Below are 17,716 nucleotides of genomic sequence, written 5' to 3' on the forward strand. Positions count from 1 at the left end.
CATCAGCTGTCTCGGCACATTGCTCTTTTTGAGGCAAGATGGCTGTCGGCTGGATTTGTGCTTGAGAGGATTTTATCCCAAGCAATTGAGATTATGGATCGTTGCAGTTTGGATTGACTCTGAGGAGTCAGAAACCTGAGACTACTCTTTTGCTCTCATAGCATCCTGTGGGGTTTATATCATCGGACAACCTCCATCTTCGACCTTCCTTAAGGTTAACTTTGACGATAATGTGACAACTAGTAGTGATGGCATCAGTTTGGTGATCAAAAATCCTAATTTTGGGTTCATTGCTGTTGGTGGGGTTCGTCTCTTTAGGACCACCATTCTCGATATGAAGCTTTGAGCTGTTTGGAAGGGCATCTCCTTTGCGTGTTTGGTGCTTAAAGTTGACCAACTGGTGGTGGAGGGAGATTCAAAGACGGTGATCAATTAGATTCAGAGATAGGGGCGCTGCAGTCTCCAACTTATTGGTCCGTGATATTTGGTGCTTGTTGGTGGAGTGCTCCTCCATGAACATCAGATATGTCTATCATGAGGCGAACACTATAGCTGACTGGATCGTGAGTTACATAGTCGATCACTTTGGAGGGGGTAGTTGGACTGGTGTATTTATTTTATCGGAGTTCTTTCGAAATATTTTTTTTTTGATTTTTTGGATTGTATTTGTACTTGTTGTATATGAATGTTTTATTTTTTAAAATTAGAAAAAAAAGGGAGGGGAAAAAAAAAAAAATGCCAAACTCGTGAGCTGCAGCAGGAGCAAGTTCCACGTTAGTGGTCACAAGTATTGGTTCCATTCCGAGGGCTACAAGTTAAGCGGATTGGCCGCAACCACGTCAAGGGGCAAGAAGACGTCCAACCAATTTTCGCCACGTTGCGCTGACGAAAAATACATGGGCGAAGCATCATCACCTTATGCTCGTGAAGCCATCACAACCGTCCATTCTCATTAAGTTCGCCTAATATACGGCCCAGATGCTATGGTCCCCTCAAGGCCATTAAGTAGAGATAAAACGCCACCGTGAACCAGTACCGGTTCTCTCCACGTCACAACCGCATACAGAGCCACTAGAATTGCAGCACGTGGCAACCCACCAATCGCTGGTCCGTCTGATCGTCCACGCTGGCATGATCGACTTAATCTTCACGGCGTCAGTCAAGCTTGGAAGACCCCTTCAAGTCGCTGGCCCTCTCAGAACTTTTGCGCATTTAAGCGACCGTCAGTCCCAAGCACAGACCCCAGAGAGGTCTCTACAGAAGCGGGCTTCCGGTTGGTGCGTCAGAAAGCCATGAGGAAGTGGGCGCTGCCTTCCGCTCTTCTCCTTCTTCTCCTCCTCTCCTTCCTCCCGGATCAAGGTAGTTTCCCGATCCAGGGATTTTGGTTAGGGTTTATGGATCATCTCTGCTGTTATTGTTACCCTCTAGTTCTTGGATTCTTAGATCGTGGAGATTTTCTTGATCCGTATGGGATATTCCGCCGATTTCTCGGATTTTGGGACTGGTTTGATTTGATATGTTGCGGATCTTGTAGGTCGTAAGCTACACGCGAATGCTGAGGACAGTGGCGACTCGGACGAGCTCGTCGATCCACCGAAGGTGGAGGAGAAGCTCGGAGCCGTTCCTGGCGGGCTGTCCACCGATCCTGATGTCGCCAAGAGGTATTTTGATCTGTTTCGTTTTCTTTTCTGTTTTGTTGCCCTGTTTGATTTGTTTGGACTCGAAAAAATGCTATCATTTCTCATTTGTTGTTAACTTTCAGAGAGGCGGAGTCGATCTCGAGGAAGACTTTGCGGAGTAATGCAGAGAAATTCGAGTTCCAAGCAGAAGTTTCTCGGCTGCTTGATATAATTATCAACTCCCTGTACAGCAACAAGGACATCTTCTTGAGAGAACTCATCTCCAATGCCTCTGATGTGAGTGGATCCCTCCGAACCTTCTCCCTTCTTTGGTTAAACTTGTATTTCGTTTGATATTTATTTATTTCTTTATATGTATATATATATTATTGTTGTAGGCATTGGATAAGATCAGGTTCCTTTCTCTCACCAACAAGGACATCTTAGGGGAAGGCGACAATACAAAGCTTGAGATCCTGGTGAGTGGTGTCATAAAAAAGGGGGAACTTTTAGCATGTTCTTATAGGATTTCGGTTGGTTAAACATATGTTAATGATGGGACGCAGATGAAGTTAGACAAGGAAAAGAAGATCCTCTCCATCCGTGACCGAGGTATTGGTATGACAAAAGAAGATCTGATCAAGAACTTAGGGACCATCGCGAAGTCTGGAACTTCAGGTATTGTCACTGTTGTCATTCACTTTTAAGTAAATCCTCGTGATAGCTGTAATATTATGAATAAGTCCATACTGTTCTAAATGGTTATATTATTCTATTGTCCAGCTTTTATGGAGAAAATGCAGACAGGGGGTGATCTCAGTCTCATTGGGCAGTTTGGTGTGGGATTCTACTCAGTGTATTTGGTTGCTGACTATGTTGAAGTCATTAGCAAGCATAATGATGACAAACAGTAAGGATATATAGCCGTTTATTTTATATGTAATCTGCCCTGCAGGTTTTCTCTTGGTGCTGTAAATTATTCTGGACAAATGATTAACGATATTCTGTTTTTGCTTCGTGGTCTTTCAGATATGTATGGGAGTCTAAGGCTGATGGGGCATTTGCAATTTCTGAGGATACATGGAATGAACCCCTTGGACGTGGAACAGAAATAAGGCTCCATCTCAGAGATGAAGCAAAGGAGTACTTGGAAGAAGACAAGCTAAAGGTGGGTATATTCTGGTGCTTATTTTAATTGCAATTGATTAAAGTTTATATTGGAAGTTTTTAGCTTTATCTTTCTGGAACAGTATTTCTTTTTGTTTTTCCCAGAAGATAGGATGTTGTCCTTAGTTATTCATGTAGTCTATCTAGATTTCACATTCCGCCAGATCTTGCCTGTTGTTTCCAAACATAACAATTTTATCTGCTAGTACTACTACCAGATCTTTCCATTTATTGTTGTTAGAAATAATTGTTCTGTTATTCTCTGTGTATGAGTTATATTAATTACACTAGAAAACAATAAATAAATTAGGAAAAATCTAAATGAAGAAGAGGGTACAGAAACAGCAGCGGCATGTTCATGCATGTCCTTTGAGTAGTTTGAGCCCCTCATGGTGCACAGTGTCCCTGCACCCATCTACTCATGAGACATAGCCATATCTGCCACCGCTGATCTTGCATGCCACAATCATAGACTAAAAAAACTTTGAACTGGCAGCATCTTGTCATATTTGAGTTGTTCTTATCGATTTGACATTGATTTGGTCGATCCTGGAGATCTCACAAAGAGAAAAAAAGATAATTATGTTGCACCCATTTGTTTATATCATATCCATGTGCAAAACATGACGATAAGTGATTTTGAAATTGCATAAGTTACACCATTTCACATATGTTATTTTTTTTGTTAGTAATGTAATAACTAATGTACTCTTTGAACACCTTTTGAGGAGAGCATTTTTCACTTGTCATACAAAACATTGTAGTTTGATGTTTGTTGCCCAAGCTACAGATATCTCATAGCATAAAAGTTCCCGTTAAAGTTTTTTAAATTTATAATGAAGGTTTTACTTATTCAAGTATATCCACATGCATGGATGCCATGGAGACCCATTTTCATCATTATTGGTATGACATCATTATCCACATATACCACAGGAAATTAAAAATCAGTAGTTTGTTTTATTGACAACTCATACTGTTATGAATTTGATGGCTTCACTTTTTTTTTGCAGTATACTTAATAAATTGTAGATTGTATAAAAATATAAGTTGTTGACTGTTTCCTCGTGTTTATTGAAAATATCTCATCTTGCTTGTCTGTCCAACTATTATTCTACAAGTAATGTGATTTTCTGCTAAATGTATCTGCAATTTTGATTTTGGTTCTGAAGTAATTTTGGATCCTGATTATGTGAGTGTGATCATAAAGAAAGCTATATTGTACTTTAGACAGTAGTTTGAGTATGCCTCCGCCATATCTGATAAAGGAGTTTAATTATGCCATACAAAGGGTTTTCACGCTAAACTATAGTCCTTCATACCTTAGAACACAAAAATGCTTACTGTGTTGTCCGTTAATTTACATTTTCTTTTTTCTTCTTTACTGGATGTATATTTTATTCGCACTGTTTTGCAAAAAATTTACAGCCATATCCTGCATCAGAAACGAATTGCTCAGCTTATAAGCAGTGAGTCATTTGCCAAATATGAAGTTTTTCTGAGTTTGTGTCCAACTAACTTGTGAAGTTTTGAGATTGTAATGATTAAAAAATAGGATCAGAGAGGAGCTATATAGGGCTGCATGAATGTGAGATAGGGATAGTGTTCATGCATGCCTGACATTTGGATCAGGTTGGAAATTTGAATTCAACCCCAATTCATTTCATTCGGGTTGGGCAAGCTTTGGTTTAGGATTATCATTTTCTTACCTCAGATTCCTTAAAATGCTCAACGTAGGCCATAAGAAACATGCTTAGGTTTGGTTATGTAACTGCATCCAGGCATAATACAGAAGTGAGAAAGAAGTATAACAACATATAGGCATATTTAACAGCACAGTCTGCACAAGATCAGTTAACAAGTGTGAATGATTTTGCGATTAACAAAATATATTGATGATTAACAATGCAAGGGTGTGGATGGAAAAAACACATTGTATTAGTTTCAGTTCAATTTGGATCCTGCTCAGCTCTCATATGATTTATATACAAACTGTATCTGAAACTTGTCATAATTTTTGATCCGAGTCTGCTCCTGGTGGCTCTCATTTGGGTACTTTTTTCACCTATTTTGCATGAAACTTGGTCCGATCAGGAACCGTCCAATTTGAATGTTTTATGTATCTGATGATTACTTTGAATTTTGAATTACAACTTTTCTTGATGTTTACCTAGTAAAGTATTAAACACAAAAGTGGCCTACATATGCTCTAGAACACCATTTTAAACCTTGTTTCTTACTTTTTGTAACTCTAACATGGTTTGATTTCCTCATGAATTATCAAATATTTACTCAAAAACTTGCTATGATTTATATGCAAACAACTTGTATCTTTTTGAATAACTTCCGTGAGTTTCAGAACTGTCCATTGAGCAGCTGGTGGGGGCTGAGCACCATCCTCTTCAACCTACTTGGGCTTTAGGACACTTTCAAACTTAAAGATTTGTATTTGAAATATGGTCTTATTGATCTTCTAGCTGATCTTTTAGGTGATGACTTTTTCAATCTTTATGTTAATGCTCCGATTATGCAAACTAAAAAGTTAACTTCAGCCATATATTTTTACTGCTGTTTAGATTTGAAGTATTGCCGATTACTTTATGCTGTGGGATATATAAATCTAGCAGAATTAGCAAGCTTAAGATCATATCCTGGGAGAAGAATCTCATGTCCCTCCAATGTTCATTGCTCAACATATAATAAGCTTGAATTTTGTACAGTTATTTTTCTCCAGATCTTCATTTAGTAAGTAATTGAACTTGGGATTGAGTCTGGCAACTTGCGACTAGATGACCAACTAGCATAATAAGCGTGAATTTTGGTGCAAATTACTTTGTTTTATAGCAAAAAGGGCAGGAAAAGATGTTACCGTGAAATCTTTTTCTTTTTTAACTTAATTTTTGAGTTGCAGTTCTAGTAGAATTCTACAGACATACAGTTGAGCAGGAATTCTACGGACTTACATTTAAGCTTCCTTATTGCAGGACTTGGTGAAGAAGTATTCTGAATTCATAAACTTCCCTATTTATCTCTGGGCAAGCAAAGAGGTGGATGTGGAAGTTCCATCTGATGAGAAGGAATCTAGTGATGAGGAAACATGTATTGGCCTTGTGATATTTGCCCTCTTTGAAGATTCTTTAGATTGAATAAAATCATGATGCCATTTTTGGTTTACAAACATGTTCTCTGAATGTTTGAGTTTCTATTATTTATGACAGCGGAAACCAGTTCTGAAGATAAAGAAACCGAAGAGGAAGAAACAGAAGAGGAAGATGCTGAGAAAAAGCCCAAGAAAAAGACAGTTAAGGAAACAACTTACAATTGGGAAGTGCTGAATGATATGAAGGCTATTTGGCTTCGCAACCCTAAGGAAGTTACTGATCAGGAGTACTCAAAATTCTACCACTCCTTAGTTAAGGTAAATCTTTAATACAACCTAGCTTGGGAATTAGGGTTTCAGCCGTTTTTGTTTCATTAACTTTGTTTTCAGTTCTGTTTCTTCAGTGGAGTTATTACTAAGGTAGTTTATTTGTTTCTTCGATTTTGGCTACTTGTGTCTCTAATGGACTTACACTTGCTGTTATTCCAGGATTTCAGTGACGAGAATCCTTTTGCTTGGAGTCACTTTACTGCTGAAGGTGATGTAGAGTTCAAAGCACTACTGTTTGTGCCTCCCAAGGCTCCTCATGATCTCTATGAAAGTTACTACAACACCCGTAAGTCCAACTTGAAGCTGTATGTCAGAAGAGTTTTCATCTCTGATGAATTTGATGAGCTTCTTCCCAAGTACCTTAGCTTTTTGAGGGTAAGCAGAGTGCACTGACAAATATTTGTCATGTGGTCTGTATGTCAGTTACAAATATTTGTCATGTGGTCTGTATGTCAGTTCATATGCCTAATTCCTTTCTTGTGTACAGGGTCTTGTTGACTCAGACACATTACCGCTTAATGTTTCTCGAGAAATGCTTCAACAGCACAACAGTCTCAAGACAATCAAGAAGAAATTAATTCGCAAAGCTCTTGATATGATTCGACGGATTGCAGATGAGGATCCTGATGAGTTCAGCAACAAAGATAAGACAGGTATGTTCATTGATTGTCACTGCACAATTTAATAAGTTTCTACTTTTTGTTTTGTATGACCTCTTTTATTATTTTGGTAGTTATTTTAATTGTTGAATTATCCCAATTTCTTATTCAAAACCAGACACAGAAAAAGAAAGTGAGAATGATGAGAAAAAGGGGCAATATGCCAAATTCTGGAATGAGTTTGGCAAATCCATTAAGCTTGGGATCATTGAGGATGCTCATAACAGAAATCGCCTTGCCAAGCTCCTCAGATTTGAAAGGTTTGTCCTTTATTAATGCTAACTTCTTGCGCATTCGTACATAGATACAAATATATGAATAATGGGTATGCTGTAGTTCGAAATTTTGTGATTTTGTGGAATAACAGTAAGTCTTACGCTTTCTGTTTGTCATTTCAGTACCAAGTCTGAGGGCAAACTTGCATCACTGGATCAGTACATTTCCAGGATGAAGCCTGGACAGAAGGACATATTCTACATTACAGGAACTAGCAAGGAACAATTGGAGAAATCTCCATTCCTTGAGAGGCTTACGAAAAAGGATTACGAGGTAAGACACGATGTCATCTTACCACAATGTTTATTGTTCTGTGGATGATCAAGAATGTTCTATTGCACAAGATATACTTAATTTCTTATATTTTGTTTGATTTTAAGATTTAAAGCATGTTGCTGGTTTTGAATGTTATAGAATTCGTCAATTCTGGATTTTGTGGTTCGAGCATTATTTATTTTTTTCGGAGCATGCAATTTTTGGTGACTATGATAATTGAAGATCAATGTTGCTTCCATTAGTGTTGTCTCAGAAAGCTTGTAGTTGGCTTTAGCACATATGAATCCACAGAGATTTTCATGAAACCATGAACTAGTTAAAGCACATACTTAAGCATATTCTGTTCAGGTGCCTTGGTATGCATGTACGTGTACCTCATGTTGGTAATGTATTTGTTTAACGTTTTTTTTCTCAAACTGTGATAAATTTGTAATGGCAGGTTATATTCTTCACTGATCCAGTTGATGAATACTTGATGCAATACCTGATGGACTATGAAGACAAAAAATTCCAGAATGTGTCCAAGGAGGGTCTCAAGCTTGGGAAGGACTCAAAGCTTAAGGAGCTCAAGGAGTCCTTCAAGGAGCTGACCGACTGGTGGAAGAATGCTCTTTCCAGTGAAAATGTTGACTCAGTAAAGATAAGCAACCGTTTGGACAACACCCCTTGTGTGGTGGTGACATCAAAATATGGGTGGAGTGCAAACATGGAGAAGATCATGCAGTCCCAGACTCTTTCTGATGCAAGCAAGCAAGCATACATGCGTGGCAAGAGAGTTCTTGAGATTAACCCCAGGCATCCTATTATCAAAGAACTTCGTGAGAGAGTTGCTCAGGATCCTAAGGTATTAACTTTGATGCAATTGGGTTTGGGCCTTCGCTCACTGGTTCTCTTTCTGCAACCTATTTTATTTTACTTTATATCAAAAAACCTATTTTATGTTACTTTTTCAGATAAAGAAATGTTCGAATGGTTTTCGACATTCAATATTCTTGTATAAGTACTCTAAAATTCTTAAACTAACCCGTTTCTGTGGACCCATTTCGTTATTCTCCCACCTGAAATTCCTCCATTTCTTATGGGTTTTGCTTTGAACTCAACTAAGGAAGCTTTTCACACGATCTGCAGGATGAAAGCGTGAAGCAGACAGCACAGCTCATATACCAAACAGCCCTCATGGAGAGTGGATTCATCCTCAATGACCCAAAGGAATTTGCATCAAGCATTTACAAATCAGTGCAGAAGAGCCTGGACATCAGTCCCGATGCTACTGTCGAAGAGGAGGATGACTCTGAGGAACCTGAGGCTGAAGAGAAGGAATCAACTACCAAGGGAACTGAAGCCGATCCTGCTGAGGAGGAGGCAGAGCAATTTTCAGTCAAAGATGAATTGTAGGCTTGTGGCTCGTGTTTAAGACTAGAACCCTTATTTGTTTTGAGATTTTGATACTCATTGATAGGAGAGCCATCCAGAAACAGGACAAGGCTTCTAAGGCCTGATTTCTGTGCGGTAAAGGATAATCAATGAGATTTTGAGGTTAATGTAGTTAATTGGATCCATAACTGGTACTGTTGATAAACTTTATGCCTATCTATAGCTCTCAGCAAGTGTTCTTGCTTTGTTATGCACCGGTCTGTTGCCTGTTATCTGTTGTCTATATATGTCTTGTTTGCATAACTGTCAGTTTTTAACCCTTGCAATGATAGATTGTTTCTGATACATGCTGATAATTCTCCGTTGTTTTATTTCTTGAAATTATTCGAAGGTCATCTAACCAAAACAGGAATATGCTGTGGATTAAATGTTTCTTATTCCTAAACATGTGATGTTGCATGTATATGGATATATTTGTACTTCTAGAACCGATACTGCCCATAGGATTCAAGATGGATTGTTAATCTCTGGATGACCACTGTACTAGTTCTTTGATCCATCACATAATGATGTTGCATTTCACCAAATACTGCTGTTCATATGTGGAGAGGTGTTGCAACTTTTTATTTGCGGATTTACTTCTTACCCTATGCACATAAACTACATAGTATAAATAAGATCTTATCATCATGAGTAAGTTTCACTTAACCACCTACAAATCCTAGCTCTTAAAAGAGTTAAGAAAACAATGATTGGATTTTAAATAGCCTTTTTAAGATGACGATGCATGAACAGCACACAATTAGAGATTGCATTGTTCCCTTCGCTTTTTTTAAAAAAATTTGTATGTATATAATTTAAAATTTAAAATTTATTTTTTTATCTTAAGCGTGTGTTGCAAGTGCCCTATTGCTAGTGAAGTTAAACTTGTGTGAATGACAAAAAGATTGAGCCTAGAAATTGGAGTGAAAATGCAGATGGATTTGCACCAAGTTTGTGTGAAAGAAAAAGATTGAAGTGAATTGAGAGAGAATCTTTTGTTCCATAGACATAGATTGACACAAAAAGGATGATCTCAGGCTTAGAATTGACAGAAAACCAAGGCAGAAGGGGAAATGTACCCACCACAAACAAAGATGATTGAACAACTCAAGGATAAGTTTTCTTTCTTTTTTCTTTTTTCCTTTTCCCGTCTAGAATGTTGAGTCCATTCCTGCTATCTGACATCCACTAATGAGATGCTAGCTAGTGCAATTGGTGGTCGTTAAGGCGTGGGAATCAATGATCTGGTTCCAAGTCCGCCCTCGCTCTGATTTTGACTGGACTTCCTCCCGTCTTAGTTCTCAACAAGAAAAGAAAAGAAAAAAAAAACATTCCCTAATTAGAAGATAACCGTAATTGGCATGATTAAAAACATCAGAAGTTGAAGGTAGATACTGTCCTTTGCTATAGGTTGATGCCCGCGACTGGAATGTAAGTCGTCTTATAAAACAACACAAACAAGGCTGAAAGCAAAGTAGAACCGGCAACTTCTTTCTTTCTTTCTTTTTTTTTTTTTTACCTTTTTTTTAATTAAAGAATTTTGTTGATAATCTTCCTCATAAGTCACTTGGAATATGGTTGATGTCCTTTACTTTTTTTTTTTCCCCTTAACAATAAAATTTGAAAATGTTTGTCAGTGAAGAACTTCTGCACTTATCGCAAAGTTATTCCTATGTTTAATTACTTCTTTGCTCAAAAATAGAAATGCACTGTCAACTTCTGCTCTCTCAACTGCGAAGCGACTACATGTCTCAACACTTGGTTTAACCAAGACGATCATGTGTATGCCTACAGTTTCATTGTTGCCACTATCTGAAGTTGATCGTCTCCTGTTTCTCATCATGAATGATTATATTATTTTTGACATTGCTCACTGGTATTGTAATGGTGGTTACTGGCCAAACGAGTTTCATTTACTCTTCTTGATCGTTCTCTTTATAGCTTTATTCCTTGATCAGTCAGTGCACCAAGAACTTTTGACGCAGCAAAAAATCCTTCCTCTCATATGCTAAATTATTTTAAAGGGCGTCATTGGTGGATGTTATAGTTAACTAATACCAAAGAATTGTAGATTCCATGAAGTATATTGACTAAGCTCTTTGGAAATGTGACTGGTTCCTTTCTGTCTTCCAATAAAATGCTTCCAAGCATCCTACATGTGAAGTCAAGCTGAATGGAAATGTATCTCAATGAAATCAATTAGGCCTTGCTCAATCTCTGCCGCCGCCCCCCAGCCCCCCCAGAAAAATAAAAGATTAGGAAAAAGAGAATAAAGTGAATGGCAGTGTGATTGATTCTTTGTACTTTTCTAATCATATGTTTGGAGGCAAAAGAGGAATCAAGTTCACTTGGATTATTTGTGATTATATGGATTGCCCAACTCTTGTTTTTTTCCATAAAACTTCATTGGTTGAGTCTGCTTATAACGTTCGAATTAATATGTAATTCATGCATGTATTCATTTCACTTGAGAACCAATTGAAGATGCCAATAGGACAGTTTATCTCAGGCTATGGTCCTCATCCAGTGAAAAAGAAAAATAATTTTGCTTCTTTAATATTAGAGCTTATTGTCTAGTGAAGACCCAGCTCAATCTAAATTTAAAATGAAACTTTGAACAAGTCACACAGATGATCAGAAGAAAAATGAGTCTAGCACGGGTTAGGGGTGAAGGTCAAGTGCCTAGATAGCTGCTCCCTTACAGAGATTTCAAGTGGGCTAAATCCTATTTCTTCACAGTGCCAGGATTATTTGTTGGTTTAACATTGCAAAACGAATACTGCCTTGCTTTATTTCTTTCTTTCTTTGTCATGTGCAACCAGGTAGTTTTTAGCAGGATCGGTCCTGACATTTTTTAGACCTAGAGCTAAATGAAAAAATGGGACCTTCTCTATTAAAAATTAACATACTTTAAATATTAATTATCATTGAAAAATTAATCTACATGCAATAATTTTTTATAGATATATTCGTTAAGCAGTGTATAAAACCCACCATTAACCTATTTAATTATTTTTCTTGTTATAATATTATAGAAAGCCATCCTTGTACCCTATTGGAACATCAATACAAGGTCTAGGCCTGGGGCCAGGGGCGGTCGCCCAGTTTGACCTGCCTCAGGGCCGGCCCTGATTTTTAGGGCTGGACATGATTTCTATCAACTTGTAAAGTTCTATGCAATTCTAGTAGTCTAAGTTCCTTTTAGAATCCTCCCTAACTAGCACCCAAGAAATCCTCTTGTTTTAATGGAACAGGAATATGAATGTGTGCTTTTTTATGGTAGTGATGCTAATTTAAGATGAAACCATTAGTTGGAGTGGTTGATATGTCCTTTGAAGAACCCATAACATGGAGTTGAGTCTATCTGGTATATAGCCTTCCATAGTTGAGATTTCTTTGACCACCCATTGTCATCTTATCTGCTGAAAAGTAGGTCTGATTCTATCGATCGGTCATGAAGATACAGAGTCTGCCACTAAATCCAAGTTAGAACAGTGATATCATCAGCAATAAAACCACTAGATACAGAATAAGACCTGCCAAAGCCTTGTGGGGCTGCTGGCTCCTTCGTTTCTCCTTGTCCCCACATAGTTGCTTCTTCAGCCAAAAGCTTGAAAGTTTCAACAGATAATAAGTCTACTTTCAATTGCTCAGGAATAGTCTTTTCAGAGAACACCCCTATAAAATATCAGACATGCTGGGGCTAATTAGTATATGGCATAGTGTTATATAGGCTTGTGTGGGATGGAAAGGGAAGGGTTAGAAGAGACACTAAGAAGGAGTCAAAGTGGTTTCCATTGCATTGGGTTAGTGTTCCAGAGAAGACAACACTTGGAAGGGCCAAGTCAGCCAACTTCAATCATTGAAATTGTTAACTCACAAGCCACTACTTAATGGACGATAATTTTTGATTTGTAGCCATGATGAACTTAATAATAGAACAGAAATCAAGGAAGAGAGGGATGTAGCATTTATCACAAAAGGACTATTGTTTTCAAACATATTACCTCGTTTGCCATACATTTCATACATATTTAGTTCCCACTGCATGAGGCTCCCTTCTGCAGGACCCGGGGGTTATATAGAGAGGCTATTTCTATGTTTTAAATCTGTAACCTTCAAATCATGATGGAGCAATTTTACTGTTGCACCAAATCTCTTTAAAAGAGGAACTTTCGTTAACATATGATAATCTTGAACATGGCTCAAGATAGTGATTCCTAACTTTTTAATTTATATTATTTCAAGGAGACCACCAAAACCTAATCAATTTAGTGACCTTAATGAAATAATTGGAATGGAATCTCTAACTTTTGTAAAGCGAAAGCCAAACCAAGAATTGCAAAATGATCTCTCTATTTTTGCTTCCTCCATTTAGTGTAAAACAACGAGGACGAGTTCCTTGCGTCAAACCTTGGCAATATTACAGGTAAGATGCCATCTAATAATATTCGGGAGCCACTAAACAATAACCAGACTACTGGCAAATTCTTTTGACCAGAAGAAACTATGTCCAAATAAAATGATTTCAACCAAACCATTTTCATCTATCGTATCTAAATATCTATCTGTGTCCAAGCTAACTATTATCAAGCTAAATTGTTTTCTTTGATGGGGATGTGTAATTAAAATAAAATCTTAAAGCTTGGGTTTGATAATTTTAATTATGTTTTAATTGATAGGAGCAACTTCATGACTACTTTGATATTACATTATCGGAGCATAATCAGATATTACAAAGCCAAACAATTTTGGATTATCTTGACAATAAGATACATTGTGGTATATAATCTGCTTGTCAATGGCATTAAGTTGTATGACATTGGTTGATTGGACTCTAGATGTGCAGTAGGATGGATTGCTTCGAGCTAAGCTTAGTTAATATTCAGTCATTCTCACAACTTGTGCAAATACATTCTTCTGTTGGAGAAAAAGTATTGCAGAATGTTAGTTTGTATCTTTTACCAACTTTATTGAGAGGAAATTGAACTTGGAAAGTTAATGGAGAAAGTATTGATTATATTCACTTACGTACTGACTCTGCACTGTCATATTCCAGAAAGGTCAAAGTTTCTGTCACAAATAGCTAAACTAAATGTGCACTCCACTCTTGAAGCAATTTGTTGGAATTATATTGTTGATGGGGCTCCCATATTTTACATAAAAAAAAAAAAACAAATATATACAAATTGGGGTTGCTCAAGTTGGGGAAAAAAATATAGCAAATGATGTTGAGGGAATATTGGGTTGGAGAGAATATAAATAAAAATATATGAGTTCCATCTAATCATTTGTTTGGTAAAGCCTCATTCTCGTTTTGATTTCAGATTTAGATGGAAATGCCTCAATATTTCTTAAAATCGAATCTTTACTCTATTCTAGCATTCAAATCTTATTCTGATTCTGATTACGAAGCAAATATGTTGGAAGATATGGTGACTTTGATTTTTATTTTAATTCCGATTACAAACCAAATACACGTTCTTCCAATTATTAGCATCCAATGGGCACATTCTTCCGGTTATTTGAGAGCTTGTGCTTACTTGGCTGTTATGGGTTACTTTGAAGCTCTATATGCTCCCTGCTACTCCATTTGAATAGCATGTCTACAAAGGTCCAAAATGGCTAAAATGATAAAAGGAGGAAGAGGTAGAAGGGATATGAGATGTTCCCAACCTTGAAATTAGTCCTGATATTGACCAGATGAGACAAAGCTAGTTGTCTAATTATACGTTATAAATAGTGCTCTGGGTGTTCTCGCTTCTAGAATTTCCTACATTTTGTCCTGAGTTGGAAATAGTGCTCCAACACTATTTTCTACGACACATCCATCAAAGCTAAATTTTAGTTGCTTAGATCGAGATTTGTCCAAATGTCATGAGTTAAATGCGATTTGCCTTAAATATGTGAGCATTAGCTTGGCTCAAGTGTGTAACATGCAATGGTTTCACATTCTTGGATGTGATCTGGCACAGTTCTTGCCCATGGTCACATAATTTAAAGAATACAATGAAATATATCAAAAAAAAAAAAAAAACTAAATTAGATGATCACTATCACAACAAAAATCTTGTGTAACACATATCACACCATATGAATACTAACAGCAATAAACCAACATCACTATTTGAAATCAAATCTTACACCCCTAAATCATACCGTAGCCCTAAATTAGAATTTTGATAGGTTCCAACTGAATTATAATGACGCACCTAAGCAAAATGAACCCTTTTCCATACCCCAAATTAAGAAAGTGTACTCCTCCACGTTAGATGAAAAGGAATAGGAGACAACAAATGGTTCCAGTAATTAACGAGGCGTGTAGTAATACGGACACCCTCCTCCTTGAGTTGGCGTCTCCGGTTGCTAGGTCTGCGAGCCAAGAGTCATTTTGCAACACTGCTGTTGTGTTTCGTGAAGTACTTTTCGTCGACTTCTGGCTGTTAAAATTAACCCGTAGTTAATCAATGTAGTTTAATTGATATAACAATTGCTAATTAAAAGAAATATATATTTTTTTGAGAAAATCACTCTTGGAATCCAACTTTTCCAAATATTCTCGACTTTTTAATTATAGAAACTTTAGACTCGACGACCACCAGCCCACTAGCTTCTAAACGGGCGCACCACCATGCATGATGGGAAAAGAACAAGTAAAAGAGGAAAGAGGAAGAACAAAGCCTCCTTTTCTCTTTCTTATCTTCTCTCTCCCCGTCTCCTTCCTCGAATGACGCCAAAGTTATAAAGCTTGACAAATGAAACAAAAATAAACAAAAAAGAAAAAAACAACGAAGCACTAATTTTCCAAGCAAGCATTTAAGAAATCTTCCAATAATTTTTTTTTAAAAAAAAAATTCAATAAATGGAAAAGTACAAAATGCTACAAAAGTTGTACCTTAAGATGACGATTAATGAAAAGAACACAAACTGCTAGGTAAGATTAAAACAAGACTGTAAATGAAGAAGAGAAACCCAAATTAAGCTTGTCAAAATTGATTTCGATTATTTCATTCTTTATTTAGCAAATTCTAGAAAATATATATACTAATAATATTGTGTACCTTGGACCGGATCTGGGGCAGAAGGTAATGGAGTAGTCGCCGGCGGTGCAGGTGAATGTGCTGGTGGCGTCGTCGTACGCGTAGCTGTACGACCGGGGACACGCGGACTTGAACACCTCCGAATACACGGATGGATGGCACGTGGCGGGGCTTCCGAAGTCCCCGCTGCAGCAGAACTCCGGCTTCCCGAACGCCTCGCAGGCGCTCCGGCACGCCGCCGCCTCGCCGTCGCCGACCCTCAGCTCCGACGGGCACCGGCGGTTGAGGTCCGCGACGCATCCGGTGGCGGCGCACCCACCGCCGGCGTCCACCACCACCGGCAGGTTGTACCCGTCCACCAGGCTCACGTCGTAGTAGTCCTTATCGCCGGCCTTGCCGAGGGTGAACTCCGCCAGGGTCGCCGGCGGGGCGGCACCGGCGCCGTTGCACTCCACCTGGCCGGACCCGCAGTCGCCGGTGGCGCACGATCCGCGGCCGGAGCTGTCGAAGTTGCAGCCGGTGCGGGCCCAGAATCGGCCGGACCAGCCGGCGGGGGCGAGGAGGACACGGGAGTCGCCGGCGGCGAGGGTGAAGCCGGTGGAGTCCAGATTCGCGTTGCCGGAATTGGCGAGCACCCCCGGCCACACCGTGTAGCCGCAGTTGTTCACAAATGTGAACTTGGTGCAATCCATCCTCCCTGCACAAAAATCCATGCAACCAAATCATGAAACCGAGTCATCACTAAATTCTCAGATTGTAACCGAAACGAAACGGAATGCGTGGAATGGAGGAAACAAGACGAATTAATTACCAAAGAAGAAGAGGAGGAGGAGAAGGCTGAGGGAGAGAATGGGTGTTGGGGGAGATAAGAAGGGATCCATTAATTTGGCGTTTATGAGTGGCTTCTGAATCCAATTAGAGGTTAGAGGAGCCTTGCGGGAAATGGAGCAATGGTGGCTAAGTATAAATGGTGGTAGGGATAGGTTGGAGAGGGTGGAGGATGGGGGAGGAAGAGCAGCCAAGGCGGGGACTTCTAGAGTGGTGATAGATGGCAGTAAGGGAAGAAGAATGGTGGATAAATTGGTCACCGCACCACCACTCATATATTACATCGGAGGAGGAAGGAAATCTACTTGGCAACTTCCCCTACCACAACTTTATATTAACGTTATCGAGGAGTATTCTTTGGGCCCATGGAGTTGTGCTTCCTTTATTTCTGTAGTAAATGTGGTGACGTGGTAAGTATGACCTTGGAGGTTATCTCTTGTGACTTAGAGTGGAGTGGGGGTGGTGTAAGCTTAAAACCAAGTGGCCCTCCTTTACCAAAAAAAAAGAAAAGCGAGTGGCCCTCAAAGGCCAGATGCAAACGTGGTGAGAGAAGACGTGTGGAAGACGAAGACCAACTGATTTTGGAGGGGAAGGATGGGACCAAAATGCGATTTGTAGGCATTAGTTGGTTTGTATACCTGTGCTCTTTACCCACAGAGATCCGTGTTGGCGCAGAGGTGGACACGTCAAGAGAAGTTCATTCCAAGGTCTCGCTTGTCGTTCCGATAGTTCATTGCTTCTAGCCAAGACAGACGTCAAGCTCATAACTTGTTTCTATTAATCATCTGGAGAAAGCTGCCAAAAAGGGTTCACATAAAGATGATGATGAATCAGATATAGACACGTTAATCACCTGCACCGTCTAGAATATAGCAGTGGCAGGTTAGTATATTTGCACATCGCCTTGCATTAGCGTTAGACCTAAGTCCCATAATTTTATAGACCAGATGGTTAATGTTTTTTTTTTTTTTTTTAAATTTAATTTTTACTGATTTCAGGCTTTCA

At 38.7% G+C, this 17,716-nt stretch overlaps 2 protein-coding genes across 2 annotated transcripts; one reads left to right on the plus strand and one right to left on the minus strand.

The window, feature by feature from the left end:
* Positions 1 to 1,190: 1,190 nt before the first annotated feature.
* LOC105055072 (endoplasmin homolog) lies at positions 1,191 to 9,055 on the plus strand. Its single transcript, XM_010936777.4, has 15 exons — positions 1,191 to 1,359; positions 1,535 to 1,661; positions 1,763 to 1,916; positions 2,018 to 2,098; positions 2,186 to 2,297; positions 2,403 to 2,529; positions 2,649 to 2,787; positions 5,771 to 5,885; positions 6,005 to 6,204; positions 6,376 to 6,591; positions 6,704 to 6,869; positions 6,994 to 7,135; positions 7,274 to 7,424; positions 7,867 to 8,271; positions 8,556 to 9,055. Exons 1-15 carry the CDS (start codon positions 1,293 to 1,295, stop codon positions 8,820 to 8,822), a joined length of 2,469 nt encoding a protein of 822 aa, XP_010935079.1. The 5' UTR covers positions 1,191 to 1,292; the 3' UTR covers positions 8,823 to 9,055.
* Positions 9,056 to 14,939: 5,884 nt separating this feature from the next.
* LOC105055070 (thaumatin-like protein 1) lies at positions 14,940 to 17,022 on the minus strand. Its single transcript, XM_010936776.4, has 3 exons — positions 16,695 to 17,022; positions 15,905 to 16,580; positions 14,940 to 15,283 (listed from the first exon to the last, which is right to left on the minus strand). The coding sequence occupies exons 1-3, from the start codon at positions 16,984 to 16,986 to the stop codon at positions 15,112 to 15,114; spliced, it is 1,140 nt and encodes a 379-aa protein (XP_010935078.1). The 5' UTR covers positions 16,987 to 17,022; the 3' UTR covers positions 14,940 to 15,111.
* Between the last annotated feature and the right edge of the window lie 694 nt (positions 17,023 to 17,716).

This window comes from Elaeis guineensis, chromosome 12 (genome assembly GCF_000442705.2).
Source record: "Elaeis guineensis isolate ETL-2024a chromosome 12, EG11, whole genome shotgun sequence".
Lineage (NCBI taxonomy): Eukaryota > Viridiplantae > Streptophyta > Magnoliopsida > Arecales > Arecaceae > Elaeis > Elaeis guineensis.